This window comes from Lynx rufus, unplaced genomic scaffold (assembly GCF_022079265.1).
Source record: "Lynx rufus isolate CCGP_SWC_20201006 ecotype Redwood Valley unplaced genomic scaffold, mLynRuf1.p SCAF_12, whole genome shotgun sequence".
Classification (NCBI taxonomy): domain Eukaryota; kingdom Metazoa; phylum Chordata; class Mammalia; order Carnivora; family Felidae; genus Lynx; species Lynx rufus.
The window spans coordinates 18114458-18136196 of NW_025814826.1; the positions used below are offsets into that span (position 1 = coordinate 18114458).

General features: G+C 39.2%; 1 protein-coding gene across 10 annotated transcripts in view; it reads right to left on the reverse strand.

Moving 5' to 3' along the window:
* Positions 1-21739, reverse strand: part of PDE7A (phosphodiesterase 7A) — a 140785-nt gene that overhangs the window by 11707 nt on the left and 107339 nt on the right. For 5 of the 10 annotated variants that reach the window (XR_006961099.1, XR_006961097.1, XR_006961098.1 and 2 more), the window contains exons 7-14: positions 20051-20151; positions 14948-15079; positions 14669-14760; positions 12584-12728; positions 10776-10872; positions 10015-10095; positions 5282-6452; positions 2006-3531 (exon numbers count right to left, since the gene is read on the reverse strand). Coding sequence is in view for 1 of the 10 variants with exons in the window: in XM_047073985.1 (XP_046929941.1) it covers positions 6244-6452; positions 10015-10095; positions 10776-10872; positions 12584-12728; positions 14669-14760; positions 14948-15079; positions 20051-20151 (857 nt within the window). In the remaining 9 variants the exon portion in view is untranslated. Of the gene's footprint in view, positions 1-1640; positions 1692-2005; positions 3532-4641; positions 6453-10014; positions 10096-10775; positions 10873-12583; positions 12729-14668; positions 14761-14947; positions 15080-20050; positions 20152-21739 lie in introns of those variants that run through there. The other 5 variants (XR_006961096.1, XR_006961095.1, XR_006961100.1 and 2 more) reach the window with 5 other exon arrangements.

Below are 21739 nucleotides of genomic sequence, written 5' to 3' on the forward strand. Positions count from 1 at the left end.
GATTTCTTTCAGGGATGGTTCAACATTTGCAAATCAATCAAGGTGATACACCACATTCACTAAAGGAGCATAGGGGGCCCCTGGGGGTGGCTCAAGCCGGTTGAGCATCTGACTTCGCCTCAGGTCATGATCTCGCGGTTCCTGAGTTCGAGCCCCACATAGGGCTTGCTGCTGTCAGTGTGGAGCCTGCTTCGGATGTTCTGTCCCCCTCTCAGCCCCTCCCATGCTTGAACTCTCTCTCAAAAATAAACATTAAAAAAAAAAAACATAAAAACTGTATGATTATCTCAACAGATGCAGAAAAATCATTTGACAAAATTCGATAACTCAACAAAGTGGTCGTAGAAGGAACATATCTAAACATAATAAAGGCCACGTATGACAAACCTGGAAGTTTTCCTCTAAGATCGGAACAAGACAGGGATGCCCACTCTTGCAACTTTTATTCAACAGAGTATTGGGAATTCTAGCTATCATGAAAGAAGAAGAAAAGACATCCAAATGGGAAAAGTAGCAGCAAAAGTCACTATTTGCAGTTGACATAGTATACATAAAAAAAATCTTGAAGACTCCACCAAAATTCATTTATCATAACTATAAATGAATTCAGTCAAGAAGCAGTATAGAAAATTAACATGCAGAAATCAGTTGCAGTTCTATACACTAAGAAGGAGCTATCAGAAAAAAAAAATAAGAAAATAATACCGTCTATAATTGCATCACAAAGAAAATACCTAGGAATATTTAAAGAGGTGAAAATCCTATACTATGACAACTAAAAGACACTGATGAAAGAAACTGAAGATGACACATACCAGTGCCTATGGATTATAAGAATTAATATTGTTAAAATGTCCATACTACCCAAAACAATCTACAGATCCACAGCAATCTCTATCAAAATACCAACATTTTTCAGAGAACTAGAACAAATAATCCTAAGATTTGTATGGAACCACCAAAGACTCTTCAATGGCCAAAGCAATCCTGAGAAAGAACAAGAAAGCTGGAGGCATCACGCTGATTTCAAACCTTATTACAAAACTCTAGTAATTAAAACAGTATAATACTGGCATGAAAACAGACATAGGTTAATGGGACAGAATAAAGAGCCCCAAAATAAATCCAGGCATATAGGGTCAATTAATCTACAATAAAGGAGCCAAGGATGCATAATATCTCAATAAATGGTGTTGGGAAACTGGACTATTTTATACCATATACAGAAATACATTCAAAATGGATTAAGACTTGAATATAAGACCTAAAACCATAACCTTCTAGAAGAAACCCTAGGCAATGGTCTTAAAATATGTTTTTGGACCAGTTTCCTCAGGCAAGGGCAATAAAAACTAAAATAACAAGTGGGATCATATCAAACTAAAAAGTTTTGCACAGCAAAGGAAACCCATCAACAAAACTAAAAGGCAACCGCCTGAGTGGGAGCCAATATTTGCAAATCATACACATGATAAGGGGTTAATATCCAAAATATATAACGAACTCACATAACTTAGTATCAAGAAAACAACCAACCTGATTTTAAAAAAATGGGCAGAGGACTTGAGTAGGTATTTTTCCAAAGAAGACAGACAGATGGCCAACAGGCACATGAAAAGATGCTTAGCCTCATCCATCATCAGGGAAATGCAAACTGAAACCACAATATCACTTCATACCTATCAGATTGACTATTATCAAAAAGGAAAAATAACAAGTGTTGGTGAGGATGTGGAGACTATACTTTAGAATCAAATTTGAAAGCTAGATGGTTTTACCAGTCATGGATATTAACAAAAAAAAAAAAAAAAAACTCAAGAATTACTAGAAATGGTGTCATTTTCATCATTGACCAAACTAAACCATTCTCTGAACCCACACCCCAACATTGTGCACTCATTTCATAAAATGAAGAAACCTGCCATATTACAGAACACTTTTCACACATCATTCTGTCACTCAAACATTTTGAGAACAGAGACAAGGGTTTTGTAATTTTTAATACCTTTATTATATCCAGTGCAGTACTCTGCACACAACAGGAACCCAGATGTTGCTGACCACATGATTCAGCACAGACAGATTAGTTTCAATATCATTTCTCAATGTTATAGATTGATGGCTAAAGAGAAAACACATTAATACCGAATTAGTTTGTTCAAACATCGATGGCCCAATTGAAGCTAGCCCCGTGCTAATAAGCACAAGAGCCTAGAAGTTGGAGGAGACCTGCTGTGCGCCCCCTGTCAGCTCACCTCCGAGGAAAAGACCATGGATCTTTGGGGGCCTTCCAAAGACACAGGTTGTCTGCAGATCCGTAGCGAGCAAGGAATGGCTCAGACTAAGTCTTGCACATAACTGTACAACTGTATGTTTCAGATGTGTGCTGATGCCATGGTGAGTAGTATGCACATTTATTTAAAAACATTAGTGAATGCATAGTAGCTGTCGGTCACTGTTTATTTTCTCAAGCAGGAGACACTGATCAGGAGAGGATTTAAACAAAATATTTATACATTAAAAAAAGTACACATGAAAACACTGTAAACCCTGATGTGAAAGTTAGAGTTTTAAGAAAACTCAAAGTTTTAAGAGCCAAGAAAGCATTTTGGAAAAGAAACTGTTGTAGGAATCTTCAAAGAATTACTAGCACCTCTAACCTGTACCTCAGGTACAAATATATTTTCCAGGTTTGCAAAGGACATAAAATATTTGCTTCTTTTATACAAAGAGGATCATTATAAACCATCACATTTACATAATAGAAATATTGACCAGGTACCAGATCGGTTTTTCATTAAGCTAAGGCTTGCCAAAGTTTTCTCTCCAAGGACCTTTACCTCCAGAGCAGAGGAGATGCCCCCCTACTACTGAAGTGTTGGGTAGAGCCCCACAGGGCTGCGACATGCCTGACAATTCTTTGAAGTCTCCTGTTTTAAAACTTCATGTGAATTTTTCTGTTCCATAATATTTACTTATTTGAAATGTAATCTTCTAAATTTCTGAACTGTTTCCTCAAATTTTTCTAGAAAACCGATGTTCAAGGAATATAGGTTATATTTAAGGAGCAGGGCTATAGATGGTGACTTCCACATATATGTAACAAAACATAATCTGTCAGTGGGTTTATTCTACGTGTAGGCAGGAGATGGGAGCAACATTGAGGTGTCTCCCCCAAGAAAGGAAATAAGATAATCCTTTGACTATCAAACAATAAGAAATGGATCAGAGCAGAAGTAAGCAATCGTACACCGGCAGATGGAACCCAGGCAGGTTCAACTGAGACAAAGGCTGACGGTACTGACAGATTTACTGGATGTGCCCATCAGAAGCTGATGTGGAGAGGCAACTACTGGCAGAGAATCTCTACAATCATCCGGGGGAAGAGCGTACCCTGGTCCACAAACATGAAAATCAGCAGGTGAGTCCCCATAGGGAGATGGATGCATGAGGCAACTTGCTTCCCTTGCTCAGAATCCACGCTCACCAAGTAACCGGCTGATCATAAATGGACTTCCCCAGAAGATTTGCCTAAAGGGAGAGAATGATTGATAGTTACATTTCTCATTGTAAATTAAAGTACTAACATTTTTAACAACTATCAGTTACTGTGAGCTTGGTTAATGTGAGTTTCCTCTAAGACCGTTGTGCTCTGCATGTGCTGACATACTAGGTCTGTAAAGATCTAATCAGACAACTAGATGCATCAGATCTGCCAGGATGATGCCACCGTAAGTGGTCACTGACCTTCCCCAGGTACAGTCCGCTCTATACCATCAAACTCCTGTACCCGCTCTGTCCAATATGGTAGCTACCAGCCACATGCGGATATTATTGAGCACTTGAAATGTGGCTAGTCTGAACGGAGATGTGCTGTAAGTGTAAAATACGCACCAGATTTCAAAGACTTGGTACCCGCCCCCCTCCCCGCCGCCCCCTGGCCAAGAAAGAATGTAAAACATCTCAATAATTGTTCTCTAAGATAATGACTACATATTGAAACGATACAATATTTTGGATATATTGGAATAAAAATTAATTCCACTGGTTTCTTTTCCCTTTTTTAGATGTGGCTAGTAGAAAATTGAAAATTCACTTACGTGTGGCTCACATTTTATTTCTATTGGACATCATTCTTCTGTGCAAATAATGACAATATGTTTGATTTTAAAACTTGTACTATATCCTTCCTAATGAATTGGACTTGAGAAGACACAGGAGAGGCCCAGTGGTGCCTTTCTTACATTGATATCAACCAAGCAGAATTAAGTGGCCATTTCTTATTACTTTACTTTAAAAAAGCAATTACAGCTAGTACTTTGATATTGTAAGAGTGCTGATATCTTACGCAATTCCCAACTGTGGGGACAAAAAAGGCTGTGGAGTCCAGAGGCCTGGGCTCAAAGCCGACTTGTACCATGTATTAGTCAGAACTCTGAGCACACACAGTGGGGCCACTCACTCACTCGTGAGGTGCAGATAATGACAGATGACCCCAAGGGCTTGGCCAGCACCTGCATCTGCCTAAATAAATACCTGATGAGTGAATGCTAGAACCAAGAAGCTAAACCTTGGATTTCCTAGTAATTTAGTATTAAGATTTCCAAAAGATTGAGTTATAACGTAAATATCAAAGATAAATATGTGAAAAGATAGGTTTTTATTCATCAAAAGTTAACAGCAACAGGCACATATTAAAATGAGTATGGCAAAGCCTTTTACAAATGGCTTTACACTCAAGCTTTCTCCCAAGAAAATGGCTGTTGCAACGAACTGTAAACATAATCAATAAACAGTCTTTTACAGTAACAAGGGAAATACAATTGAACTAAAAGAAAGCACCGGTTTCTCTTAAAACTAGATTACAGTTGTGCTTACTATACATAAAACAATTTAAAACAAATTACAAAAGTGGAATGTTTGAAGTTTAAAATTAGTCCTTAGATTTTGTCCTAGAAAACATCTGTTCACATCAAAAGGCCCATCAAAGGGTAACGTTTCATCAAAGGGAGGGACAAGAAAACAATGCACTTGTTTCAAATCAAAACAAGAAGTTTGGTCACTTAGCTTTGTGCATAGTTTAAGGCAACTGGAGCGGTCTGTTACAGCTCGCCTACCTTCCCCTCCCCCAGTGTGGCTGCGCACCGTGTCACATTCTAAGATAATAAATAAAAGCTTACGTTTCAAATCCTTTCCCACATGGATAAATATAACACATGCACAGTCACACATGCACAAACATGCACGCAAACATACGTCCACACATCCACACACAACATACCTCTCACGCACTGCAGCGAAAGGGACTTTAGTACCCTTGCTCTGAAGGACACACTTCCCCATCCCACTTTATTTCAGATTGGCAAATACCCTGAGCTGTTTATGGTGTTTTAAACATTCCACCTGTTTCTTGCATGTGCAGGTCAAGAGTACAGTAGTGAAAACAACATGCAATGTCTTCACTGCAGAATCATAATACAGCTAGGACACTGGTGTTCTTCCCCTCCCGCCCCAAATCAGAAACTAACAGTTAAAAAAAATTGCATTGCCAAACAGCACTGGAGGGAAAGCTTGGCGGTACTCTATGATAAATGCTCAGTTTCCAGTGCGCAAAATAAAACTATAGCAAAAGGGAGGCTTTGGTGGCATCCAAAGAAGAAAAAGGCAAACCAGGGGGAAAGAGCTGCAGTTTAAGTTTGATCTTTAAAATTCTTAGTGGTTCCTTCACAATCATGCTCCAAGGCAATTTAGAACCAATATTTCAGAGTTGATTTGTAAACATCGAGTCTTGCAGGAGGCAGCAGAGGCTGGGCACTTCACATTTCCTTTTTCTCAGAGAGAACTTAGTGGAAGGTACAGATACACAATGTTGCGTCAGACTGGTTAAATTCCAAGAGATTTCTGCCGAAAGATACAGTTCAAGTTTCACGGTTCGAGGAGTAAATGCTTTGAAAAACTGGTGGCACGTTGCAAAACTTCCTTCGTTACTCCTTTCGGATCCGCTCCTGCTGGGCTTTGCATATTCAAGGTTTCACACGAAAGCCAAGTGCATATTGCTGTATGTTCAGGTCTTATAATTAAAAAGTGGGGTCGCACGATCCAGTAGAGGACACCTTGGGAATAAATAACGCTGGCCTCATTCCCTCGGAAACCTTGGCAGTCAAGAAAGTCCTCTCACCTCAAGACCCCATTTCACATTTCTAAAAACCTGCAGGAGGCAGTCTGTTCCGGCGATTCTGGGGGCTATGATAACCGATTTTCCTGAGGTAACAGCTGTGAGTTCAACTCCTCGAACGCAGCATCAGTGTCCTCACTGGTGGACTGTTCTCTCTGCAACCCCTTCCAACTGGCTTTATTCAGCCCCATATGTCCGAGCATTGTCTGGGATAGCCTGGTATTGGAAAACCTGGCCCATTCTGTGAATAAAGGCTCCACGAGATAAGTCATGAAACCTGGAGAAAATAAGAGAAAAAAAGGTCTTAACATATATTCTGAAACTTTATCTTCAGAACATCTATCCAGTGTTTATTCTCTTAAGTCCTATTCTAATATTACCTAAGTTTTCAGTGTGTGTGTGTGTGTGTGTGTGTGTGTGTGTGTGTGTGTAAATGTACATAACTTCTCTGAAGAATCTATTTAGTAGCTCAATGGAACTTTAAGTCAAGGTGAATTGACAAACACATCAAATCTTTTCTGACGGTTCCTTTCAGCTACACCACCACATCCTATCTGAGCAAACACTCAGCGGTCCTCTCAACTCTGCAGAAAGCAGGGCAGACAGTTGCAGTGAGACAGCTAGAGGCTAAGAGGGGTCTCTTCCAAGCCTGTGGGTGATGAGGCCTGAGCTGAAGTGGGGCTGGTGACGTGCTGCTGGGTTTCGCCCCCTCAGGGATGGCATCTTCACACCTGGTCATGGTTACACTTGGCCACTTTATTTAAGTCAGAATTTACGGAAACAAAACTCATGACAAAAATTACGAGCCTAAAAAGAACAGAGCGTATTAGCTTCAGCAATTACTAAAATGAACACCAAAAGCGTACCAGGGTCCTACTTTTTAAACAACTCATATAACTGATCTCTCTTAATTTGTAGTCGGAAAGGGAAAATGAGTGATTTCTGGGTTGTCTGTACCTTTAGGTTGTACAGCACTCATGCGGACATTATGCCTGATTTAACACTACAGTGTATCTTATACTCCTAGAAAATACCTCGTCAGTCAAATCACATATATTGGAGAAACATTTAGCATTATTTCCTCAACTTTTGATCTGTTAAGGAGGAGGAGCATGTACATTCCAATTCTATCATTGCTATGTAACAGTTTTAAAATTTTCTTCATCTCTAAAAACTTTTTCATTTCAGCAAAAGACCATGTAGACCACAGGCCACACAGGTTTCATTTAGGCAACAAAAAATTCTGGAGTTAAAGCAATTAGCACCCACTACTTTTAATTAGAAAAGTGTACAAATTGTGGTATCTGAAACAGTAATTAATATTGGAAATAAGGCCTTTCACTCCCTCCACGCATATTAACGGAGAACCTGCTATCTATGCCAGGCACTGTTCTAGGGTGGCCAGGAATATAGCAGTGAACGGACAGACAAGATGTGCCCTCAAGGAGTTACATTCTGGTGAAGAGAAAGACGTAACAAATAGAGGAAAATGTCACCTCTGCGGTCAAAGAACACAGCAGCTTTTTGGTAGCCATCCTCACATCACAGTGTCAGGCTGAACCAGTCACCCAGAGCCCTGTCCCTTCCAGGTGCCACAGTTAAGTGGTGAATCGCTAGAGTTTTATACCCAAATGCAGAACCTCATTATCATGCTTTTACATGAGTTTCGTCTTATTTGATTCACCCGTTATTCCAACTGGTTGAGAGCTTTTGGATCTTGCCTCTAACAACCAACAAATTAGTATTACTTGTGGCTCTAAGTTAACCTCATTCTTTTAGGTCTTAAGCACCCGACAAAAATGAATGGGCTGGGGTCACGGACAGAGACAGCCACACAGCACCCTCCTGGAGGGCGGGGCTCTATTCATTAGCTGCTTGTGAATCCACTTGTTGTACGAGCCCATTTGCCTCTCTCTTACCCCCACAGATACCACAGGACACCTTGTCAAATGCCTTACTTCCCCAGTATGTGTTCTTTTCTTGTTTAACAAAACCATTATTTCTATCAAAGAAGGAAACTGTATTAATTACACATGACATCTACTTACTGACCCTATGCTGGCTCTGAATAACCACTGTTTAGCACAGTATTTATTCTGTATAATTTATAACTTTATACATTGGGCAAACTATCTGAAAAGGAGGCAACGAGAAGTCCACGTCTCCTAGGATTGTTGTGAGGAGTTGGCAGATGTCAGCTCTTACCATCATTTCCCTTATCCTTGTCCCTTAGATAACCTGACCTAGAAGTGCTGACACTGACAAGATCTGTAGACTGAAGTGAAGAATTTAAGGGGTCTAGCTTCCTTTCTCTTTTAGAAATTGTAGTTTTTAAAAACCTACTGTTAAATTAATCTAGAGAGTCACTGACTCCAGCAAAAGAACTTAAGAGTAGCTACAATGACTTTGCTATTCATTCACCTATCTTCAATTTAATTCCCTTTGCCCATATTTCACCTGTTCTTTTGCATTTGAAGGTTTTTCTACTTGAGACTCAGGGTACCCCAGATCTGCTTCTTAAGTGTCTTCTTATCCCCCCCAAAGAAAGCTCCCCCCTCTGCAAAATTCCCCAGGCTTCTGGCTGGTTGAGCCCCAGCACCACCCTCCCCTGCCCCCGCCATTCCCGCAGGTCTGTGCCACACTCTTCTTGGCCTGGCTCTTTATCTTCCCTACCTGTTCCTCTGCCATCAAGTCAGTTACTACCCACTGCCTTCCACATGACGATGCCTTGCAATTACTATGTAAGTATCAGATTTCTGAATTTCTGACCCCTACAAGCCTCTTTTCAAAGCACTATGCCACAGACGTGTGCTGTCTTCTGGATTTCTAGAAACTTTATCTTTCTGAAGTTTGTGCACCCATTTCTTTATGTTCAACCTAATCCTCAAAGGCCCTACTCAACACCAGCTACCAAAGTCACATTCATCCCGCAATACCTTGCTGACTTACCCATCCCCACACTGGCCTCCTACTTTACGTTCAAAACCCCAACACCCACTCCTGTGCTCTTTTACAATAAGCTGCCCCTATTTTAATCAGCACATTTCCCTGTGCTTTCTATTACAATTATGTCTCACTTAATTAATAGTTCTCTAGTGCCTCCTGCTTCTAGGTGCAGTGCAAAGCCTCAGGAATACATCGCTGCAGGAAGGACCTGGGAGCTAGGGGAGACGTATATCTAGTGCTTTGGAGGCCTGGAAAAGGAGCGACCGACTCTGCCTGGAGAGAGTAGAAGGTGGCATCTGGAGGAGGTGGATCTTCAAGAAAAATGAGTCCATCAGGCAGGTGGGAAGGAGTGGCGAGGGGGAAAGAGTAAAGGGGTGCCATGGATTTGGGGAACACTGCAGAGTCCCAGGTTGCTGCGGGTATGTGAGGGGAAGTTGCCAGGGAGAGAACTGAAGAGACTATTCAAGGGAAGCTTACAAGAGGCCTGTACAGGATGTTGAAGAATTAATCCACAGGCGGTGACAGAGAAAAGTAAGCCACAGAGGAAAATGGACTTCACATTATAATTGTGCTCAGTGGTCACTTTTTTCATTTTAGAATGCAATCCCAGAATTATGCAAAAGAAGCTTCCACATGAGCAAATCACGTATTCTGTCAGTTTTAAAACAAAGTTACTGCTACCTGCTTTGCAAATATTATGGTTTTTATGACCTAAGATTAAATGAGAGTAAATTATAAATAGAGCCCCAAAAAGGAAAAATGGGTAAAATTTCTTAAATTAAAAAATAGAAATGAGCACAATTTTAATAATTTATATTTCAGATGTAGATCTCTTCTTGGCAAACTTAAAATCAGCGGCATTTTTCTAACCAGCTAGAAGTATGTATAGTTACCAATCTGGATGTTGGCAATAGATTCAGTCTGACGATCACAAAGTGGACTCACACCCAAATGATACTTCTTTTCTATATCTCCTAAAATTATAAAAACAAGATAGAATGATTTACGTGGAACATAACTATTGCTTAAGTATACAGTTAAAGTCTTCATCTTACCTGTAAATTCCTTAGAAAATGCATGACATACTTAATCCTCAAGAGAGGATGGCTTCTAAATTAGTTCTTTTTAAAATTTTTAAGTTATTCACACATAGAAAAGGTTGCCAAGCTGATATCCTATTTTAAATGGAGGAGATGAAAAATTTTACTAGGTGTTACCCCAAGACTATAATTCTGTCAGCATTTTAATTTAAAACTTAGATTTCTAAAAGGAAGGCGCATGAAATGAAGATCCTTGGTTCCTGTTTTTAAATTACTAAAAATAACCTGCATGTTCACAGGGCCATGGGACCCTCCAAAAGGGATGATGAGATACAAGGTCAGGGAAATCTTTCTGGACAGCGAAATTTCTAACCTGACTTATGTCTATTTATAAATGCAAATATTCACATTTCATCATTTCAAAAGAGAACTGGTAATTCCAAAATATGCTCAATTTGTACATTATTGCCTGTATGTACATCTACACTGAGTTGTCACTAAAAATACCAACAAGCATCTATTGCTTGACTCCTGTAAATGTCTGGGTTTTTTAATTCAAATGATGCTAAAAAATGAATTGAACAGACCACTTATCACTCAAAACTGTAACTTGCCTTGATGGAAGAATTCCTCTGTTACTTTTTCACTCCACTGCTTGCTTAATTCCCAGGTCCGACATGGGTTACAAATATCAGCACATTTCAAAGCCATCTAGCAAACAAAATATTAAAATTCTTTAAAGAAAAAAGTAAAATTTCAATTGTACTAAGCTTAAGTATACTCCAATAGTGGGAAAAAAGGACACTTTAATGAAGAAAAATGCTGCAACAGAAAATTCATTGTCTTTTATATTAATTTTATGATGCTATTATGTCTATCAATCATGTCTTCAGGAATGCTAAACGACACTTTATACCCAAGAGCCAAGCATAAGGACTGGACTAAACATAAAGCTACAAATAAATCATTGTATTCTCGCTCATTTTTAGATCCAAGAACTAATTTGTGAAAATAAAACACTTGGCTAAAAGATGCTCAACATCACTCGTCTCAGGGAAATACAAATAAAAACCATGATGAGATAACACCTCACAACCGTCAGAATGGCTAAAATTAACAACACAACAAAACAACAGATGTTGGCGACAACGTAGAGAAAAGGAACCCTCTTGTACTGCCGGTGGGAATGCAAACTGGTGCAGCCACTCAGGATAATAGAATGGAGGTTCCCCAAAAAGTTAAAAACAGACTACCCTACAATCCAGCAATTATACTACTAGGTATTTACCCAAAGGATACAAAAATACAGATTTGAAGGGGTACATGGTACCCTGATGTTTATAGCAGCATTAGCAATAACAGCCAAAGTATGGAGAAAGCACCAGTGTTCATTGACTGATAATGGATAAAGAAGATATGGCATATATATATATTTTATATATATATATAAAATATGCCTACACACACACACACACACACACACACACACACACAGGAATATTACTCAGCCATCAAAAGGAACGAAACCTTGCGATTTGCAATGACATGGATGGAGCTAGAGTGTATTATGCTAAGCAAAATAAGTCAATCAGAAAAAAGACAAATACCGTATGATTTCTCTCATATGTGGGATTTAAGAAATGGAAGAGATGAACATATCGGAAGGGGGTGAAGAAGAGAGTGAAACAAACCATAAGAGACTCTTAAAATTTTGTTTTTAATGTTTATTCATTTTTTGAGAGAGAAAGAGCAAGTGTGAGCATGCATGAGTGGGGGAGGGGCAGAGAGAGAGGGAGACACAGAATCTAAAGCAGGCTCTAGGCTCTGGGCTGTCAGCACAGAGGCCAATGTGGGGCTCGAACCCACAAACTAACTGCAAGGTCATGACCTGAGCTAAAGTCAGAAGTTTAACCGACTGAGCCACCCAGGTGCCCCACCATAAGAGACTCTTAACAAAGGAGAAGTGAGGGTTGATGGAGGGAGGTGGGTGGGGGATGGGCTAGATGGGTGATGGGTACTAAGGTGGGCACTTGTGATGAACACTGGGTGTTGTATGTAGGTCACTGAATTCTGCTCCTGAAACCAATACTGCACTGTATGTTAACTAAGTAGAATTTGAGTAAAAATTTGAAAAAAAATTCATAAAAAAATAATAAAATAAAATAAATTACTGTTTGTTGGTCAGTACCCTAATCTCACAAAAATGGTTTTTGTTAGAAATCACGAGTATGAAAACTACAAAAACAACGGTGCTTTCCTAAGGAGAAGATTCACCTTCTGTAAGATATTTTACTAATGGAAGGAAATCCCACAGCTTTCCCTCAAAATTTAACCACTCTGAAAGCTACACTAGACTACTTCATTTTTATTCTAACAGTCATGTGATTTACCCTGGAAAGAATCTTTCCCAACCCCATTTTACCTGTAAAACCAAATGCCTATGCCTGGCATCTTCAAGGCGTAAATCACCTCTGTCCAAATGGGACCGGAACAATGACAGATACTCATTTTGGCGACTGATGTCTGTGGCTAGTATCAAAGCACCTATCTGAGTCTCCATTTGTTGCCTGGAATTAGAGAAATATAAAAAGAAAATACAAGACTTTCAATTAAATAGTTACTTCTTGATTTTTTTTTCTTAAACTTAATATTCTGCCATTCAACTTTTAACCTATCACAAAAAAAGAATTTTAAAGAATGCACTTAAAAAAACCTACTAAAATCATCAAAACTAAAACCAAAGGAGTTTGTAGGAAAAGTACAAATATGTGTACATTCCCAAAAGAATGCCTTTATTTTGCCAGCCAAGGAGGAATTAGTTGTCTAAAAACAAATCCATATGAGCCTGATACGTTATTTTATAAAATTTTTGGCTGGGATGTGCTGAGGGTACCCAACTTTGGTTTCTTTCTTGGGTGTCTGATACCTGGAAGTCAGAAGGGTGGCTCAAACGGAGAAAGAACAGCCCATTCAACAACTAAGTCTGGTAGATATTTTGACTAAGATGCATGATTATATGCTGACGAAACCCCACCAAACAATTTGATAAAGTTTAGATGTAACTGTATTTTCAAGGTCAAATTCTAGAATCAATTATCTACATGAATATCCAACATTTCTGGAAAGGAAAAGGTAACATGTTAATGCAAATACATCATATATCATTTTTAAAACTGTCTCAAGTAAAAAAATAATTAAGACTGTCTCAAGTCAAATAATAAGAGAAATAAACTTAAAAAAAAAACAAAAAAAAACCCTTCCTTTTTTCCCCTCAATGGGCTGTAGCGAACATTATCTTTGTATAAATATCAGTAAAGAGCTGTCAACAGATTAAAAGGCTCACAATATTGGATATTAAATGAAATAAATCCTAAATAAAGGAAACATAAAAGAATGCTATTAGGTAGTGTTCCTTATTGTCAGTTTTTATCAATAGGGTTAATCATCAAATGTAAAACATGACAAAAAGAAGAAAGCAAACATTTTAATCTGCTTTAATCAAGAAAAAGATAACTTATATATACAAAAACTATGGTTTAAGCAGTTTTTCTATTTGTACTACAGCAAGAAACAATTTTACTTACCAGAAGTATTGTCATAACTCCAAATGGTATCCATGAATAAAGATTTAAAAAATAAAAAATAAAGTCCAGCTTTTTTCTTATGGTCATTACACAAAATACTTAAGTTTTTAAAATAAAAATTGTTTTAAGTTATGAAATGGAAAAAGGAAAGAATAATAGTAACTTAAATTTTAGTACCCAAACTTATTCTTATGCCTCACCTTGTTTCTAGAATTAGATGGTTTATATCCACTTACATGGTTTTCTTAAGAGCATCTTCTCTCAGTGAGGCATTATTAAAAGCTTTTGTTTGTGGATCAGTGAGAAGAGATTTTGTTAATCACCATCATATCGGGCTTATTTGCACTGATGCTTATTAGGCTTTCAAATGGCCTGCTTAACATTAAATGGTCTTTTCTTAAAAAATTAGTATTTCCTGTTCTTTCCATCATTATTTTATCCTATGCTCCCGAAGTGACTCCAGGGCTATGCTATTGAGGTATAAAGCATTTTTTTTTTACTTATAGGTTTTGAAAACTTCCTGAAACTTTTAATGAGGGTATTTATGATACAGAATAATTAATTTCTTTATACCTAGAACATAAGGTTTTATTCAAATGAGCATAAAATGGAAACATGTAACACTATTTACATAAATAGTAAACCATGAGGCACTGTGTATTTGGAGTGAATTTTATAATACTCAAATCTACGGAATGATCCATAAAAAAAAAATCACTAAAAAAATACTACTGTCTTCACTGCAGAACAGGTTTAAATTACTAGAATTTTGATATAAACTTTTAAGATAAAATAATTCAGCCATTAAACAAAAACTGAAAACTGTGGGAACACCTGAATAATTTTGAAACCTTTATAAAATTGTTTTGCCAACTTAATTTCCATAGTTCATAACAAATTAAATGTGTCTTAATCCAACCTACCTGCTTTCTGATGGCATATGTGAGAATAAGCCAGATTCTCTCAATAATCCCACTGCAGATCTCCAGTGGTGATTTTCCAGTACTGAGGTATTCTACAAAAAGGGGCATATCTGAGTTATTTAATAGCGAGTCTCTTTCTGAACATAGAGAATTATCTGTAGGTGATATTAATCTGGTTAAAATTCTAATGTTCGTGGACAATCTGTTTACTACTTTGACTCCATTAAAACATTTTCCAGAATGCAAGAATATTAAATCTCATGATAAAATTGCACTGACCTTGTATAAAGTTGCCAAGTAATGGTTAGTTTTAATAAGGAAAGGTTGATTAACACCTGGATGATCCAGATCATGAGTGGCAGCTGCAATTAAGCTCAGCAAGACATCCCACGGGGTTACAGAACTGGCAAGCTGAAGTGGGACAAAAGAATTAATTACAGACATATCTGAAATAAACTCTGTACCATTACAGTAGTTTTGAATTTGCCTCAAATGGTAGTGTCGAGTCTCCTCCCCCTTCATGTTTTTCAGACTGTTCATTAAGGGCACCAAGCACCTGCCAGGTGCTGTCCTCATCACGACACGAGGGAGAGGTAGAATATGATGTGTGTTCCCATCCACACAGAGTTTACAGACCTTGTTCTTACACTGTGTTCATTTGAGACAGACTTACTCAAAATGACAGCCAAAGCATAAATGATCTTTTTTGAGAAATAGGTTTAAAACAAACACAGGTTTCTGTATGTTTATTACCGTAGTTGCTACCAACAGAAGGCCTATGAGGTCTTTCAACTTTTTTTTATTGCAGTAAGAACACTTAATGTGAGATCTACGCTCACATTATCAGAGTTTTAAGTGTACAATTACATAAGACCTATGACTGAAGGCGCTTATTCATCAACAAATTGGTTACTAGACTTCAATTAAGAATCCAAACTGTAGGGGTGCCTGGGTGGCTCAGTCGGTTAAGCGGCCGACTTTGGCTCAGGTCATGATCTCGAGGTCCGTGAGTTCGAGCCCCGCGTCGGGCCCTGGGCTGATGGCTCAGAGTCTGGAGCCTGTTTCACATTCTGTGTCTCCCTCTCTCTGACCCTCCCCCATTCATGCTCTGTCTCTCTCTGTCTCAAAAATAAATAAACGTTAAAAAAAAAATTAGAATCCAAACTGTAACATTATTTCTGAGGTCTTTAAGGAAGTTGAGTAATCCTGGGGCAGTCTATATCCACTCTATTAAGAAAATCATCTCCCAACAGATGGATATAGTCAGAACAGCGTTCACAATATAGTCATCTCAGAAAAAGTGATCGTGTAAGCGAGCAATTATAATGTTACTCTCAATAATCATTGCAGATCTTAGCTGATACAATAAAATAATCACAAGGGGTAAGTTAATTACCTGACTGAAACGGTCAATGATAAATAACAAACTGTCAGTAGTAAAAAAAAAAAAATAATGATTACCTTTATAATAAAGACAAGCCAACGATATTAAGACAATTTTTAAAGTGGGTTAGAAACAAGGCAACTGTTGCTTCAGATTCTGTGTCTCCCTCTCTCTGCTTCTCCCCACTCGTGCTCTCTCTTTCTCTCAAAAATAAATAAATGTAAAAAAAAAATTAAAAAAACAAAACAAAACAAAACAAGGCTACTGTTATTTCCATTCCTTTAACTGTATCTGGTAATGCCGGACAGTAACAACAAGCTGTGTGAAGAAGAAACTGCACACCATTTGATGGAGACGTCTGCAAAGCTATCATCAGGGCCCTTTTCCAAATAAAAAACTAGTAATGCTGAGTTTTCCTGTGTTCAACAAAAAACGTCACTGTTTTTATTGTTGCTATTAGGTGCTAATAGGCTCAACTGGAACAAAATTATAATCTAAGCTCAGCTATGAAAACACAGAAAGTAAACACTCAAGTTAAGGCTGATGTCAAGTACAGAAAGAAGGAACTTTGCCCTAACTTTCTAGCAATTTGGGGGGGCTTTGAGTATTTCTTTTTGCACTTAAGAGTCCAGGAATTAGCTCTTACACAGAAATCATATATAAAAACTGAAAGCAGATTTCTTTTTTTTTTTTAATTTTTTTTTTTTAACGTTTATTTATTTTTGAGACAGAGAGAGACAGAGCATGAACAGGGGAGGGGCAGAGAGAGAGGGAGACACAGAATGTGAAACAGGCTCCAGGCTCTGAGCTGTCAGCCCAGGGCCCGACGCGGGGCTCGAACTCACAGACCGTGAGATCATGACCTGAGCCGAAGTCGGCCGCTCAACCGACTGAGCCACCCAGGCGCCCCTCTTTTGTTTTTTTAAAATGTTTAGGGGCGGGGCGCCTGGGTGGCGCAGTCGGTTAAGCGTCCGACTTCAGCCAGGTCACGATCTCGCGGTCCGTGAGTTCGAGCCCCGCGTCGGGCTCTGGGCTGATGGCTCGGAGCCTGGAGCCTGTTTCTGATACTGTGTCTCCCTCTCTCTCTGCCCCTCCCCTGTTCATGCTCTGTTTCTCTCTGTCCCAAAAATATATACACGTTGAAAAAGAAAAATTAAAAAAAAAAAATGTTTAGGGGCGCCTGGGTGGCGCAGTCGGTTAAGCGTCCGACTTCAGCCAGGTCACGATCTCGCGGTCTGTGAGTTCGAGCCCCGCTTCGGGCTCTGGGCTGACGGCTCAGAGCCTGGAGCCTGTTTCCGATTCTGTGTCTCCCTCTCTCTCTGCCCCTCCCCTGTTCATGCTCTGTCTCTCTCTGTCCCAAAAATAAATAAACGTTGAAAAAAAAATTTTTAAAAATAAATAAATAAAATGTTTATTCATTCTTTGAGGGACAGAGAGAGACAGAGCGTGAGTAGGGGTGGGTGGGCCGAGAGAGGAGGAGACACAGAATCCGAAGCAGGTTTCAGGCTCCAAGCTGTCAGCACAGAGCCAGACGCAGGGCTGGAACTCACAAACTATGAGATCTTGACCTGAGCTAAAGTCGGACGCCTAACCGACTGAGCCACCCAGGTGCCCAGAAAGCAGGTTTCTCACTAAATACTATATTTAAGCCTTTCTATTTGATTCCCTCTGCACCTGCATTTTTCTATAGGTGACTCCTTCTCAAATTTTTCCTTTCAGTTTATGTGGTTTCTGACCACCTTATCTACAGCTGTAAATGCTTGCCATCCTCTGGTCACTCTCCAGCACATTCCTCGATTTAGATTCCTTCACAGCAGTAATTACTACAATATATGTCAACATTCTATTTATTTGTCTAATGACTGCTTCCCCCACTGGGACCTTTCCTGTCCTGTTTACCACTGGATTCCTAGCACCAGGAAAATGTACTGAATGAAAGCACTTGAAAGTGTGAAGCCTTGTGAAAGCCCAGGCAGTAAGAGATACAATCTTAAGGCTTTTTTTAGAATGTACTTTTAAAACTGAATGAGTCTATTTTAAAATGTAAACTACAATAAAGGAGAAAGGAATTTTTGCATTTTAGGGCTTAGTGATTTTATCTCCTTCACTGAAGCTTTGACTAAGTTCACTAACTATGTTAACCATGAAAAGTATTTAAAAAAAAAAATACTTGAGAGAGAAAGAGGGAGGGAGAGGGAGGGAAGGAGGGAGAGAGGGAGGGAAGGAGGGAGAGAGAGAGAGTGTGAGCGAGCGCATGTGAACACACTCACAAGCGGGGAAGAGGCAGAGAGAGAGGAAGAGAGAGCATCCCAAGCAGGCTCTGTGACAGCACAGAACCAAACCATAAGTTCGTGACCTTGAGCCAAAATCAAGAGTCAGATGCTTAACTGACTGAGCCACCTAGGAGCCAAGTATTTCAAATAAGTGTAATCAAAGCTGCATAAGGCAAAAAGTATTTAAAATAAGAAATATCAGATACATAGGCAAAAAAAAAAAAAAAAGCTTAAAATTAGTGCTGCCAGAGCTGCACAGGTAAGGCAGCATTTTTATTCATTTTTACCACACCCTTCGCACTCTCGCCTTGCCCAGTGCCTGGCATCAGCCCTTACCTTCCACGCCCCTGGCTTCTGGTTGGGTGTGGCCAGTGGAAGATGGGAGGGGAGCCACCTTCACAGACCTGTGCACCAGCTTAATTAACCTCCTCTGTGTCTCACAGAACATGACACTTACCTTCATCATTCCATTTACCTGGCTGTATGGTGATTATCAGTTTCTCCCAAAAACTCTCAACAGAGGCTTCAGCCTTGGCCCAGAGTTTTTTTAAAAAGCTCAATTAGAAAATTCGGGCACTCAGGAGTATACATTTGTCAAAAATGTACCCATAAAATGTATATATTTTATTGTGGCATACAAGTGATACCACAATGAAGTTGCTTTTTAAAAAAAGCCATGATGTATATACTTTAAAAACTGGGGTATTTTCACATATTCTACAATCTCTTGAAAAATGACAAGACTGGTGACCACATGGCTATATTCTCAGAACTGGCATCAATTAGCACAATCTGATTTAGTCAGCTTGCTTTCCCTTCTAACATCTAGTGGGAACTCAGATCCCAGGGGGAGAAGAGTTTAGAAACAGGGCTGAGGGTAAGCAAATGTGATTTCAGGACCATCAGGGGTAGGAAACATCCAAAGACAAACACGGCTTTCCGTTATCATCTACAGTTGATCCCTACATCTATATCTCCAACAGATTCTCTTCTCTGCTCCAGACTCTCTTATCCAACTCTCTATTCAACATCTGCATTTGGATACCACACAAACACATTTAACTCTACATATCCAAAGTGGAGGTCATCATCTCTACCAGCCTTACCCCCAAAACTTGCTCCCTTTTCTACGTACTTTCTCTCACAGAATTCCACTCTCTACTCAGCTGCCCCACGCAGTCTTCATTGACTCTTCTCTCTGCTTCATTCCCCCAAAGGCATGCAGACACCATAGGCTAGGCACTCTAACTCCCAAGAGATCTTACAGACCGTCTACCTCTCTCCTTCCCCAAAGCCCCTTGCCTAGCTTGGGCCACCAGGCTCTTTCATGGTGCACCAAAACAAAACAGCTTCTGACAGGTGTGGGAAAGTCTCCTGCTTCCCTTCTGTAGCTCCCCATTCATTCTCTGAATTGGACTAATGCTGTGCGGCCCTCATGGAGGTTACAAGGAGCTTGGTGTAAATGCCAGTGTCTTAACACAGAGTTGGGGGTTTCGTCGGATCCAGACCTCACCTGGACTTCTCCAGCTTCTCTCTCAACAATCACTCAGTTGTCCAACTGCTATACAAATATAACCAGGATGGGAAACTTGATCCAGCCAGATCTCAGTTTAGTGAAGGAAGCCTCTGATTTTGAGTCAAATCACTCATTTAAGGAAAAGTATTTGAAAGTAAGTCAAGGAATTTTCTTAGGATTCGCACCCCCTGTAAATGTCAGCATCTTACCTTAGGTTCTTTTAAGTAACAGTGCATGGCCTGAGTAACATCTGCAGCATGGACCGCATTGTGGTAAGGGTTCTGACTGTGGTAATCTTCTTGAATCATAACTGCATCAAAGAAAAAAGATCTCAAATTTAATTGTACGTGGGAGGCCTGTGCAAAGTACAAGAATTGTGATAATTATGAGTTTTCCACTTACAATCTTCATGTGGCTACCAGCTAGTTGTTCAGATTCAGATGGATGACAATCACTCAGAACTCACATGTATGTCCAAAGAATCAATACCACTGTGGCTGCTAACTTGTTTGAAATTATCAGAAGGTATTCATGTCAAAACAATAAATATTTTGTTTATTTTTCTTTTTTATTTGTTTAAGTGTTACTTATTTTTGAGAGAGGGAGAGACAGAGTGCTAGCGGGGAAGGGGCAGAGAGAGAGAGGGAGACACACAGAATCTGTAACAGGCTCCGGGCTCTGAGCTGTGAGCACAGAGCCTGATGTGGCGCTCGAACTCACGAGCCATCAGATCATGACCTGAGCAGGCAGTCGGATGCTTGACTGACTGAGCCACCCAGGTGCCTCTCTTTTTCTCTTTTAAAATGTGAACCTATCATTGTACCAAACTCCTCTCTTTCAAATGTAATTTAAGAAGAGTTTCTTGGTTTCATTAAAAGCATTGCAATTCATTCAACAAACACTTGTCCCAAGTACTGTTTTAGACTCTAGAAATTTATCAGTAAACAAAAAACTTTATGAAGCTAAAATATTATAGTTATTAGGGCATATGAAGATGATCCCATGGGCGCATCATCAGTGAGGTATTCGTTTCAGAACTGGAATTAGTTTTTCAGTAGTAGGGATGGACCTTCTTTTAATCCTACTGTCTCTACTCCATGTCTGTTAGGCTTTCATGAAAAAGGAGACTAGGATTAGGGGTAGAGTTATCCCTGTTGCCATCAAGCCTGCAGGATGGCCCCAAGGGCATAACACTGTAATCTACTGGTCACTAGTAAAGTGAGCCAATTCCACAGTGGTGAACCATGACTCACTGGTGAGAAGGAAAGAGCATTAGAATTATGTATTTACTTTAACCCATCCTTTCAAATAGCCTTTTAATTACTCTTGTTAATATCTATTTTTATATATGTTTTATAATTTACACAATTTGTTAGTGGAGTATTGCAGGTATACAAATTAGAAATAAATATGCAGGAAAAGTCTCTCAAAAGTCCTAGGTAATAAATTTATCTTAGTTCAGTATTTAAGAGGAAAGAAAATATTACCTTCTTTTTTAAAAAAAGTAAATAATCCTCATGCTAATTTTCTTCTAACATATTTATTTGGCAAAAAAGTTCAGCTTTTTCCCTAGCAAAACAGTCTTATACAAATATCACCGTGCACATTTAAACATATTAAAAATAATCTTTAAGTTTAACGTAAAGAGATTTCTGGGATCAGAAAAAGAGAACACCTAAGTGCAATGCACCTAATCTTTTAAAGTTTGAGCTTTCATAGTTTGGAAAAAGGACAGAAATTGTGTCATCTTTGTGACAAAGCTGTGGTCAACCTAAGCGATTGACGGCAAAAGTGTCCCACTTCTTCACCATGCCCTCCATTCATGGCTTTGAACCTTCAAAGCTTCCTGGACGAGAGGTGTCATTCACCCCCTATCAGACTTGCTTTGGCCAACAGCA